Source organism: Haliotis rufescens, unplaced genomic scaffold, assembly GCF_023055435.1.
Source record: "Haliotis rufescens isolate VD_foot unplaced genomic scaffold, xgHalRufe1.0.p SCAF_97, whole genome shotgun sequence".
NCBI lineage: Eukaryota > Metazoa > Mollusca > Gastropoda > Lepetellida > Haliotidae > Haliotis > Haliotis rufescens.
The window spans coordinates 210,577-222,552 of record NW_025964391.1 but is presented as its reverse complement, the minus strand read 5'-3'; the positions used below and the strand labels follow the sequence as shown (position 1 = coordinate 222,552).

Below are 11,976 nucleotides of genomic sequence, written 5' to 3'. Positions count from 1 at the left end.
CAGTTACATGACAAAAAAAGTTTTTCAATGTTTTCTAATCCTTCAATTTCTGGTCTTCGGTAAAATTCCTTTCTGCTCTTATTCTTTTGGAACACAAGATTAACTTGCTTTGGGACAACTTTTGCATCACATGAGGTTTACATATACAGCTTACAACAATCGTACATCTCGTTATAACAGTCATCATTAAGTGCCAAAAGTAACAGCTCACAAATATGGTGGTTTTGTGCATGTGTATAAATGTATATCAACGTGGCCTTTTTTAGATTTTAAAACTTAGAAAAGAAATGTTTTCAGACACAACACACTATATATATTACTTTAAATACATATACCATATCATTATTATACCAACATTTTTTTCATCTTATAAATTGGAACAATGAAGTCATACTAATTTTTAATCTCTATAATGATGATTGTATTAACCTTGCAGTTTTTACATCCAGTTTGGTTTGACAATCAGATGATTGTAATACAGATAGAGTTCATTCTTAATTTCAAAAGGCCTTGCTTTTCATGTTTCCTTATTCGAAACTGATGTTTCCCAAATTCCCACATAAACAAATTATTGATGTTATTCTTTTTTCTTTTTACACCAACATATATCTGCATTGCACAATGACTGTTATTATTTTATTTTATATCTTGATATACTTGTGCATGTATACTAGTATTAGATTACACATGCATGACTTTTTAGCAGTCATTATCAGTTACTGAACTGCATGTTATGTCAATCAAGATAAGTAACATAAAAATGACTCTAGTATACTTTCATGTTTGACGAACCAATCAATTCACTGTGGGAACATAATTCATTACTTACATAAGTTACTTAGATCTTCTTAAGATCAAAATAGATCCAAATTAAAATGAGATTAAGGAGTCATTTCAGTAATATGTATACTGACTGAAGATGTAAGACAATATATACATTGCCTGAGTGAGTCAAAATACATATGCCTGATTAAAGACACTGGCTGTAACATTTATAAGTATAATCTGTTATATGCAAAAACAAATAACATTATTAAATGCATCTACATGGAATGATTGTGGGGTTAAATTTGAATTTATGTCATCATCAGAATATTTGATTATAAACTCTCTAAAATCATATTTGCTATATCATAATAATATCTAATAAATAGACTTAATACTACAGGTGTCTTGAAATACTGTGGAATGACAATCAGGATACATAGCTACAGCAGGATAGTGGATGGGTTGTAAGGGAAATAACTTGTCAACATAATGATAAATATACTGTGCCATTAAGTGCCAAAAGTAACAGCTCACAAATATGGTGGGTGTCGCTTAACTTTTGTGCATGTGTATACATGGAGGTTCATTTGAACGGCCTGTCATTGGGGCTATACAGGAAACATAAGCACTCAACGTATATCATAGCTTTAGTTCACCTAGCATTCAGACAAGCATAGCATTAAATTATTAGCATTGGTATACACCTGTGGAATGGACAAAAAGTAACTCGTCAAAAAGAATAAAAGTAGTTGTTATCCATAAAAAGATACTAATTTTATCAAGTTTCGGTTTGGGAAAACACAATCTTTCTTTTTGGTCAAATGGTTCAAGGAGGTTATTGGTACTTATTGGTATTGGTATCCTAACGTAAAGCCGCATGATACTAGCTCAGTTAATTAACATTGTTGTTACTACCTCCAGTTGTCATGTGAAGGCAGTGGATGGGGCTTATCATCGTATTATAATAACGCTTCTTTCAATATCCTTTCGCTGTATCTTACATGTGTAAGTAAAGGAGAATGTCCGAAATCTCGCGATTATTTTCGCACGTGAAGCTTGTTCGAGGCCGTTAGGGACTTTGAGGACTTTCTCCTACTTAAAACAAAGTTCGATCAAGTTAATGCCTCAAACTAATCTTCAAGTGATATTCACTACACTATGCTATACTATGGGAGGGTGACCACTCTTGTTTAACTATAGGAGGGGACCTTTCAATGAAAATTATGGGACGTTTTAGTACCCATACTCAAACTATTGGAGTGTTAGCAAAATGATTGTGTCTATCCAACTGTCATTAAAGTTCACGTAACTTTGTTTTAACAAAACCTAAAACCCCAACTATGGTCGTCCAGCCATGTTACTTTTGACATGCACTCAAAAAAGATGCAACAAACGATGTTGATACATAATGCCAACTTTCACTGTATTCTATGCAAACCAATGACATATGATCAATAACGAACGTAAATATACATAAAAAGGTCAAACATCAGAAGCAGCAGAAACATAAAGTTTGTGCGAGTGAGTGAATATGGTTTTACGCCGCTTTGTCGGTGGGAGGCACCAAAAATGGGCTTCACACATTGTAACCATATTGGGAATCGAACCCGACACTTCGGCGTGACGAGCGAACGCTTTAACCACAAGGTTACCCGACCGCCCCTAAAATAGTTTGATAGTATTTGGACAATCGGTTGCAGAGCAATAGGGCAACATATGTCTTTAAACATGAATTACGGTATTGTAAAATTCCCTCTGCTCGTGGTTTCAGGTTGTACTGAAGAAATATTTGTTCTGAAAACAAATGTTGTAAAACATACATTGTCCGGTTTCCCCTTTCACAGAACACCTACTGTTTGACGCAGTGAACCTTTAAATATCTACGAGCTTTGAGCTATTACAGCTTATCCATACCGAGTGAAATAATGGCGAACCTCCTGAGAATTGGCGAGGGACATTCAACATTTCGAGGTATATCCCTCACTTTGGATTTCTTGTCATGTAGGCAAGCTTTAAAAAAAGTAACTACTGGTAATATAGTGTGTTCATTTCACAAAATCTCAACCTTAGTAAGCAGCCAAACAATTATGTAGAGTTTTAGAAATGTTGTATGTTTTTGCAACATTATCTTTGTCTACCAAAGTTAAATGATTATTGGATATCTTATAACCATCATCGAGCTTCAACTATAGAAGCCTTGTGCTTGTATATTTAGTTCTTGAGTCAAACGTACGGGCCATACAGCAAGTTTGATTCCACATTTTATACACTCTCCTACCCAGAGTTCCATGCGGCCGACAGCCAGCCAGCATAGTATCTCTGCCACAGGCCTGCGCCATATGACGATTCGTCACATCTTTCACAGTCCATTCAAGATATTGAATATGCTTTTCATCCGTTTCATGTTTGACAAGTCTACACATGTTCATAAACAAATGTCAAAGAATGGTTACGGTTCATTAAGAAAGTATCCTAATACGTGAAAATCTACTCTTCTTTGCGTAGTTATCCTTTATTTACATTGAAGCCCAAAGGAGAGCTATAGCGATATATCACTTTGATGTATAAATATATATACTGTCATGCAACTCACTGTCGCAGTTGTAGTAGCATATCTATATAATTATGCAAAACAATATGTAAAGCGCCCCCAAATACTTGCATTAGTCCGTTCTATACTGATTTCTGAAAAAGCGCGTTTGTTTACAAACAAGAGAAAAGTCCGGTCACGTGAAATGCAAATTAGCCTGTGGCAGTGGTGTTATGCTGAATCACCACTGCGCCGGAGTGTGCATTTTATACTGAACACATTACTCATTTTGTGAAATTTGTTGTGATTGAGTCTTCAACACGGCGCCTGTATTTAGCATAGGTACGTGATGTATATGATTTCAAAATATACAAAATACTACTATCACTACAACTACACTTTGAAATAAGAAAATATTTGCAGCGAGATAAATGTGATACTATTTCAATAAACACATAAAACCATACTGACTCACAACAATACATGTACAGTTTCGAGCGCTGCTGCTCACGGAATTACTAATGTATGTGAGATATTCAAAAATTGCAAATAAAATATTGATTCTTCTAACTGAAAGGTTACATACAACTTCAACACAAGTGGTTTCTAACAAATACAAACTTGTCAACACATTTACACCACTTCAAGGTTGGAATGTGACCAGATAATCTGGGTATGCCTGTGTATCATTGAACACAACGTACATGACAGGATTGTTAATATCGTTCACGACCGAGTCATACAGCTCCGTGCCAGTGCTTCCTTTCTTGGACGGTGCAACTCTCATCTCAGGTTTCCCCAAAGTATATACGCCAGTCAAGACTCGAACCAGGTACAAATATTTCTGCCCTTGTGCGTCCGGTCTTGAGTATGTATCTTGGGCAGAATAGTTGGCATTAACAGCGAAATACACTCCTTGGCCGTAGTAGGTGGCTGAAATTGGAAGCGGTTATCTGTAGACACATTGGAATATGAAGAGCCAGTAGCCATTCCTTGAATGCTACGAACAGTGATATCTAAAGGTGTCATGTACTTTTCACAAGTAATATATGTGTAACGTGAATCGTATCAGAAAAAAACATATGCACATTTACTGTTCTTAAAAAAATCGCTCTTCTTTTGAGATAATTTCCATTGAGGAATTCAAATACATATATAAAAATATGCAATCTCAAGCTTCCGGCCTCACAGCCTTTCATATTCCCTGTCTTTCTCACAGGCTCTGGACCATATTATTTTCCATTCCTACCAGGCCTTTCTGTGATACACAAGCCCTAAATGAAGCAAGTCTCCCATCTCACTGGGGCTCCATTTCAATTTACATGGAGTTATATTTTTCTATCAAAATCATAATATTTTCAGAGACTAAGTGTTAGTCTGGGCCTTCACCATGTACACTCGTTTGGCACCACATTGAATACTAGAGAAGCTTGTTCAACCATTGCTGTGACTGATACAGGAGGGGAAGTTTAGTGAGGCAATTGATAAACTTTATATCAAACTTTCTATTGCACACAGATTATAAAGCTGCAAGTGAAGTTGTTTGAACAGAATGTGGTCGCTTCTAGCTGTTCATAAATGCTCACTGTAGAGTTCTGTCTTGTTGGATACGGTTTACCAGACAACCATTAACAGATACTCCAGACAATGTTATGATTTACACATTAGAAAAGATGATGCAGGGGACGAAAACCGTGTTTTTTTCTGACGAATACCATTATTTAAAAATAGTTTTGGGCATGTCTGGCTTGCACAAGATGTAGGTGACAGAAAGGTATTTCTTAATATTTTGAAACAAAGATGTAAAGATATTTATCAACATGAGTAATTCATGAGTCAAATTATTTTAATATTCTTCCGAAATCCAAAGTTCAATTGCATCATTATCTTATGTAATGAGAAACAATCTCCGTCGAATGTTAACCAAATTTAGCTGCAATGTACGTAATGTTAACATTAGAGCAGCTAGATTTTCCAAAAACACGGCAATTGACTATGCACCCTGTCCATACTCTAACCACCCTAATGAAGAGTGAGGGCGTATGGTTTGACGCCGCTTTTAGCAATCTTCCAGCAATATCACGGCGGGGGACCCCCAATGAAGATGAATATCACGTACTATCAATATGTCCAGAATATGCAAGTCCAAGAAATGATTACATGCAACCGTATTTAAACAAAACGGACCATCTCGGTAAAATTTGTATGATATACTTCAAATCGAAAGTGTGAATATGTTACTTACGTTATCCGTGTTATTGTACGTGTACGTGTTATTTTATTTCACATGAGAGCGAAGAAGCCTGTTAGGAAGTGCATTTCTGTAGACCCGTTCTATATTCTACGAAACTATAATGTCAAGATTGCGCAGCAAGTATTAACCATACCATTGTATACAAGATGTATTATTGGCCTTTTGGACATATATGCCTGTCTGTCTAAAGCAATACCTACCATTTTTCCCACAATAGCTTCTGTTGAACCCATGTGCATTGATGCTGCCTATAGCATCTGTGCTGGTACCGTGCCACAGCCATGCCTCATTCTGGGTACCCTGGGGGTTCTGCTTCTCAAGTTGCTTCTTTTTGGCCGCATATTGCTGATACAGAGATCTGTTCTGAATGCGAGTCACCTATGACAAATACGCAATGTATGATGGTACTTTTCAGTAACAGGGAAGGTGTTAGTCAACGTCGCAGGTTACAAACCACTGCAAAGGTTATAATGGTACACTTCAAGTCACGTCCTGGCAGAATATAATGTTCAAGTTGAAATGCGTTGAGTTGCTAAGGGAGCGGCCATTTGATATTATTAAAATTATTCTAGCTCATGGCTTTGATTAAAATATCTGGTTTTACCACTGCAGCTGAAAAGTATCTAGTCTCCATACAAAATTCCAATTAGTTTTATGATAAGGTCTTCATAGGTAAGAAATTTATTTTAATGGGAGGACTCTACATACAGCACATATGTAATACACAACGGAGATGGTGTTCTATCCGACATTCAGATGACGATCAAGAGGAATCTACTATTTCTTTTACAAATGTAAAAAGTTCTTTCCACAGATACATGCACATATTTTATGCAAACATGTCCGTACCTAATATGCCATGTTATCATTGGTTTTGTGTTATAAATATTGAGGTTAATGATGCACTGTTCCGAAAATAGAATCACCTCCGCGTGTGAACCATACATCAGATAGCATTGAGTGTGTTAGGTTTAAAAACATCCATATATCTTTATGCTATTGTATCGTAAAGAGTGTCAGATCATGTCCGTGTTACATCGTATCGTCACCATTGGATGGTAATTCATAAATACATGCATATGATAAAGTTATTCGTTATTTTGATATTATGTTCTTATGTATAATTTCCCGTTGCCACTACGATTTTGTCAAAGACTTTATAATTTCAATGACTATCTTCACCCGGAGGATATCATTTAGATCGGGAAAGAGGTCCATATGACGTTTGACCTAATATATTTTAACCGATTTGCCAACAGACGTTTCCTGATTTACGTGGATCTATGTTATATCTCGCATCTAGAACAAGTCTCAGTAAAGGTTTAGTAAATGTCATCAGATCTTAGTTAATATTGACTTACGAACTTTAACAGCTTTTCAAGAACCTACTTAAAAGGGAAATCTCCTCAGCTTACGCGTATATTTGTATTTTGAGAGGCAGAGGCAAGGAAAAACTATTATGGTATTTCAAGTTCATCGACTGTACGTTTTATAGAGATTGTGGTATCGTACCTGAAGAACCTTGGCTTTGCTGTTGTTGATAGTTGACATGAACGTTTGTTCAACCATCTTAAACTCTTCACCGCCAGCTGCGACTTGAAAACACTCAATATTAACATCATCCGCCATTTTCTGCCAGCTCGGAGGTAGGTCAAATATTGATTGTTTGGCCTCTGAAAAACAACACGTAGGATATAAATACATTTAATTAAGTATGACACCTACACGAATGTCACAATGTATATATTCTCTTCACGTAAGGATGGTGTGTAGTGAAGAAGTGTGGTTCGTATGTATTTGCTTAAACAGACTACTCCTTGACCTCATCGTTGAGAAAAATATAAATGGCTGTATCTGCTAATACTGTATGCCGAATTAGGGTTGACAGTTTGTTGTCCACCGTGTTCTAATCACAAATAAATAAATAATCTCTGTTGTCCTATTCATCGTGGCATTGAAATTGAATATATTTGTCTCCAAACACGTCGCCTTAGTTGTCAGATGGCGTTTTACGAGTGTCTATATATACTATCGGAAAAGATTAACTGTGCTTCACATAAAGTGGTGTAAACGTTATGTTATTGAAAATAACAACATAATATTTGATCACTCTTCTGATCAATGTTTTATCACAACGAATTCGTTGACATAACCGATACATGGTAACAGGAGACAGAGCCACACGCCCTCACAGAGTGGTGGTGTAACACCTCAATTAACAATGCCACAATCGGATGTGACTACCATATGCGTTGATACAGAGCGGTGGTGCATTGAAGACACGAGAGACATTGAAGCCCTGGCATTGCACAAGCGTTTGTTACGGTTAAACAAAAACGTTTTTATGGGCACGATAGTTCTACAATTATTGTGTGCTGTTCACATGACAAATACCACGAGTGTAATTATCATGCTCCCAACGAACACGCAAAGATACTAATCGTGCGCGTGTAAATTGTGAATCTCGACCTTATAGTCGAGGAGATGTCTTGAATAATATGTAGTAAAAAGTGCATTACATAACTTTATAGTAAATTTATTTTTAATGAAAGTTATGTGAAGCACAGTTAATTATTCCGTTAGTATATTTAGATACACCTTAGATAATACTATTTTCTCACCCTGCAAAAGGTCTCGTCGCATGACATTGTATGTTTTCTTTGCTGCTGTTCCCTCCAAGGACGAAAAGTCGATTTCGATCTTGGTCTTCATGAAAGGTACCTTGAACGACTTCTTATTGTCTGTAAATGCCTTTTCTATTGCTGCATTTTCCTTCTTACCAAAGTCCTTCTTATCGGAAGGACTGTCTTTCTCGAAATAGGCCCACTGTATTGTTCGAGAGAGTAGGGTCGCCTTTTCTGTTTCGCTCTCCTCCTTCTCAATGTCACGTAGGTATTGAATAACCTCTCCTGTGGCAAGCCCAACCTCACCTCTCAGTCCTGTCAGTTCTATAGCTCCTTTGTTTCTGTCGACTCTTAGCTCCACATCAAAGTGTTTATGCAAGGAGTCAATCTGGAAGTATATTTTCTGTGTCAGTAAATCGTCAGGATGCTCGATATCCTAAGGGTATCTACTTCTAATCCAACAATTAGGGATTCGAAAGAATATTTATTATGCTGCAAATAACAATTCCAAAGCATCTGAATATTTATCTAAGACTTTTTTTCAAATGAAATTGAAATTCACAACAAATTATAAAAGGGGGAAACAAAAGTGGATTGAAGAGGCTAGTAAATAATAACATATATTTGAGAGGTCTTTTTGTAGAAATACATTTGCAAACAAAAACGATAAAACCTTTTCAATAATAATAATTAATATGTAGCAGAGTCCGTCGTACGATTCCGACTATTTCATAAGCATGATATGCTTGTCGTAAGAGGCTCCTAACGGGATCGGCAGATCAGGCTCGCTGACTTGGTTGATGCATGTCATCGTATCCCAATTGCTTGGAACGATGCTCATGATGTCAATCACTGGCTTGTCTGGTCCAGACTCGATTATTTACAGATCGCCGTCATATAGCTGGAATATTGCTGAGTGCGGCGTTAAACAACAAATCATAAGCATGAGAGGGGTGGAGGAATAGCCTTGTGGTTAAAGCGTTCGCTCGTCACGCCGAAAGCGTTCGATTCCCCACATGGGTACAATGTGTGAAGCCCGATTCTGGTGTCCCTCGCCGTGATATTGATGGAATATTGATAAAAGCGGCGTAAAACACTCCTCACTTACTCACTAGTATTCACTCATAAGCATTTGTTTATGAATCACTACAAAAATAGTGTTTGCGAAAAAGTGAGCGTATCCTGCCCTCAACAATTGCAAATGCAGGTCAATTGTTCATTTGAAAAATAAATCACACGGGAATATATGGTACAACATCATTTTGCTCATTGACGGACCAAATGTCTACCATAAAACTTATTTAATGCTTCTTTAAGAACGTGGTTGTTGTAACGCTGATCAAACAGCCTTTGTGCAAGATTCGTATGACGCTCTTTCAAATCTTCGTACAAAGAGCATCCTCGATTGTACCTCAAACGTTGTGAAATGTAGACACCAAGGCCTGGACATTCTGGAATATTGCTGGACAGAAAGGGACGGATGTGGCGGACTCACTGGTCTCCTATATTTCTAGTTCAGGTGGGTAAATCAGTGGAAGGAAATTGGGTATTTTAATTTTTTTTAACAATATCAGATAATCGAAATTCCGGAAGCTTTAAGTTAAATGGCTTGGCCAAATGCCCGTGTTGCCAATCCAATGCGTGGTTTTTGGCATATTTCTTCAGTTATTTGTGGCATTATTTGAGATGTCACTTATGGCAAGCTCTTTGATTAAGCATTGAATGCGTAGTGATCCTTCTATACAATGGCAGAGTTATTTGAGGCAATGTCAGTTGGATCTACTATAAACTTTTCATCAAGGGCATCCAGTTTCATTTTGTTATTCCAATATTGTTTCCAAGTTTTATTTTCTTCATTTTTCTCATTCTACGAAAGACAGCATCACATACTGACTTAAGCCACCCCGAAAGACATTCAACAGGTTCAGCTTCTCTTTTGGCCATTATTTTATCAAATGTTTTGACAGGATCCATAATGATTGTAAAGTTGTGATCCTAACTGGTATAAGGCTGTTCACGGGATTTAGGACCATATTTGACTAGTAACTGTTGAAGGCTGGTATTGTCTTCTTGCAAAACCTCTAATGGCAATACACATGTTCCAAACTCAAATAATGGGCATTGTTACTGTAAAGTGAATATCGTAACCTGATGGTCTGTTAGTTTTGTTATCACTTGGTCCTGTGATGTCTGTGTAATCCATTCCTCCTTGCATAGTGCTTCCAGGTTCCTTATACCATTGGCTATGTTGTATGATTGGTCAGAGAAGAAGAAGAGATCAACCCACCCTGTCGAAGTGGTGCCTGACGAAATGTACGAAGAACAAGATGGAACATACCAATCCTTTGGAAGCGTAAAGGCAGTTATCTTATTGATAGATAAAACGACAAAACCCTTTCCAGCCCGCCTATGAATGCAACGAGGTCATTCCATCACGGTTAATAATAATAAGGAAATTAGTTCAGCAAATACACAAACACAAAAATAACTGTAATCAATTAAATTTATGGATAACTGAAAATAATGGCAATAATGACGACATGGCCTATATTCCAACTACTAATTGTTCAGACAAACTAGGGTAGCTTGATGAGATTTTTGTGTCTGATGGGTCCAAAGAAAAAAATATTCTTTCTCCCTCTCTTGCACATTTCTTATAGGAAATTAAAGTAGAATTCATTTAACCATAATTTGTGTAAAACAAAACTAATATCAAGGCAGAATTGGGATGTGAAAGTTTGAAGTTGTTTGAAATATTATTTAATATTATTAAAGATCATTTTCCTATGGGGTATCTCTTTGCAATCGTTAACAGCACAAATACAACCCCTGCACCTTATTGGTAAATACTTACCTCTTGTAATGATAGATTGTTCCTGTGGTATTCCTCCTGTGCCTGCCGAGTGTTTCACCATTGCAGCAAATGGTTTTAACATTGCTTCCTGGAATACAACTACTCGAACATCGCTGATGTTAACAGCCTGAGGTCCGAACTCAGCAAATGCTTGTGACATAAGCTTGGCAATATCCTCAGGCTGTATATTACCGATGCCTGTACAGAAAATGTTGCTTGATACAATAGAAGCTGACATATAGATGCAAAGTACAACTATGAAAGGAACATTCTGACTGCTGCACATCTCTTCAGCTTCTTTTTATTATTATTAATATTATTTTTATTATTATTGTTGTTGTTGTAGTTGTTCTTATCATTATTGACCACTGCTGTTTCTTTCAAGTTCCGAAAAACGACCACTACATCTGTTATATTTTCCAATAATCTTCATTTGTTGATTGAGAACTACAACGAAACATATATTCTGATCCAAACATGGATGAAACATTACCAATAATAATATGTAATATATTAACACACTCACAACGACTGCTACCAGTTCTAGCCACGTTACCTGTTCCCAGCAAAGGGAATGCTACTGACTGTGCACCACGCAGTTTTTCTGCCTCTTCCAGACAGCTGAGGACTACTTTCTTCCAGTCATTGCCGAAATGGTGCCCGGCCACATGGAGGACGTATTTACACTTCAGACCTTTGGATGTCGTGCTGATAACGCCATGCTGTCTCATGTCATCAACTGTAACAGCAAATGTAAATTCAAGCATTCTGGTCTTGCTACCGATAAAGCAGTTAAGTCAAAGAAACAAGTCGTGCCAATCCAGACTTGAACATGTGCTTGCGGCCTGACAATACTGGGTGTAACTATTCCCTTGAAATCTGGATACTCAAGTGCCAGAGCTAATGATTGCTTTGGGGATGTTTCCCATGGACTTAAGACTGAACC

At 37.0% G+C, this 11,976-nt stretch overlaps 1 protein-coding gene across 1 annotated transcript in view; it reads right to left on the bottom strand.

Moving 5' to 3' along the window:
• Positions 1 to 3,605: 3,605 nt before the first annotated feature.
• The window catches only part of LOC125377719 (protein mono-ADP-ribosyltransferase PARP14-like), a 31,083-nt gene continuing 22,712 nt past the window's right edge, over positions 3,606 to 11,976 (bottom strand). The window contains exons 21-27 of the mRNA XM_048391757.1: positions 11,587 to 11,769; positions 11,031 to 11,228; positions 10,325 to 10,479; positions 8,174 to 8,564; positions 7,065 to 7,225; positions 5,753 to 5,930; positions 3,606 to 4,231 (exon numbers count right to left, since the gene is read on the bottom strand). Coding sequence (XP_048247714.1) covers positions 3,942 to 4,231; positions 5,753 to 5,930; positions 7,065 to 7,225; positions 8,174 to 8,564; positions 10,325 to 10,479; positions 11,031 to 11,228; positions 11,587 to 11,769 — 1,556 coding nt within the window. The 3' untranslated portion in view covers positions 3,606 to 3,941. The remainder of the gene's footprint in view (positions 4,232 to 5,752; positions 5,931 to 7,064; positions 7,226 to 8,173; positions 8,565 to 10,324; positions 10,480 to 11,030; positions 11,229 to 11,586; positions 11,770 to 11,976) is intronic.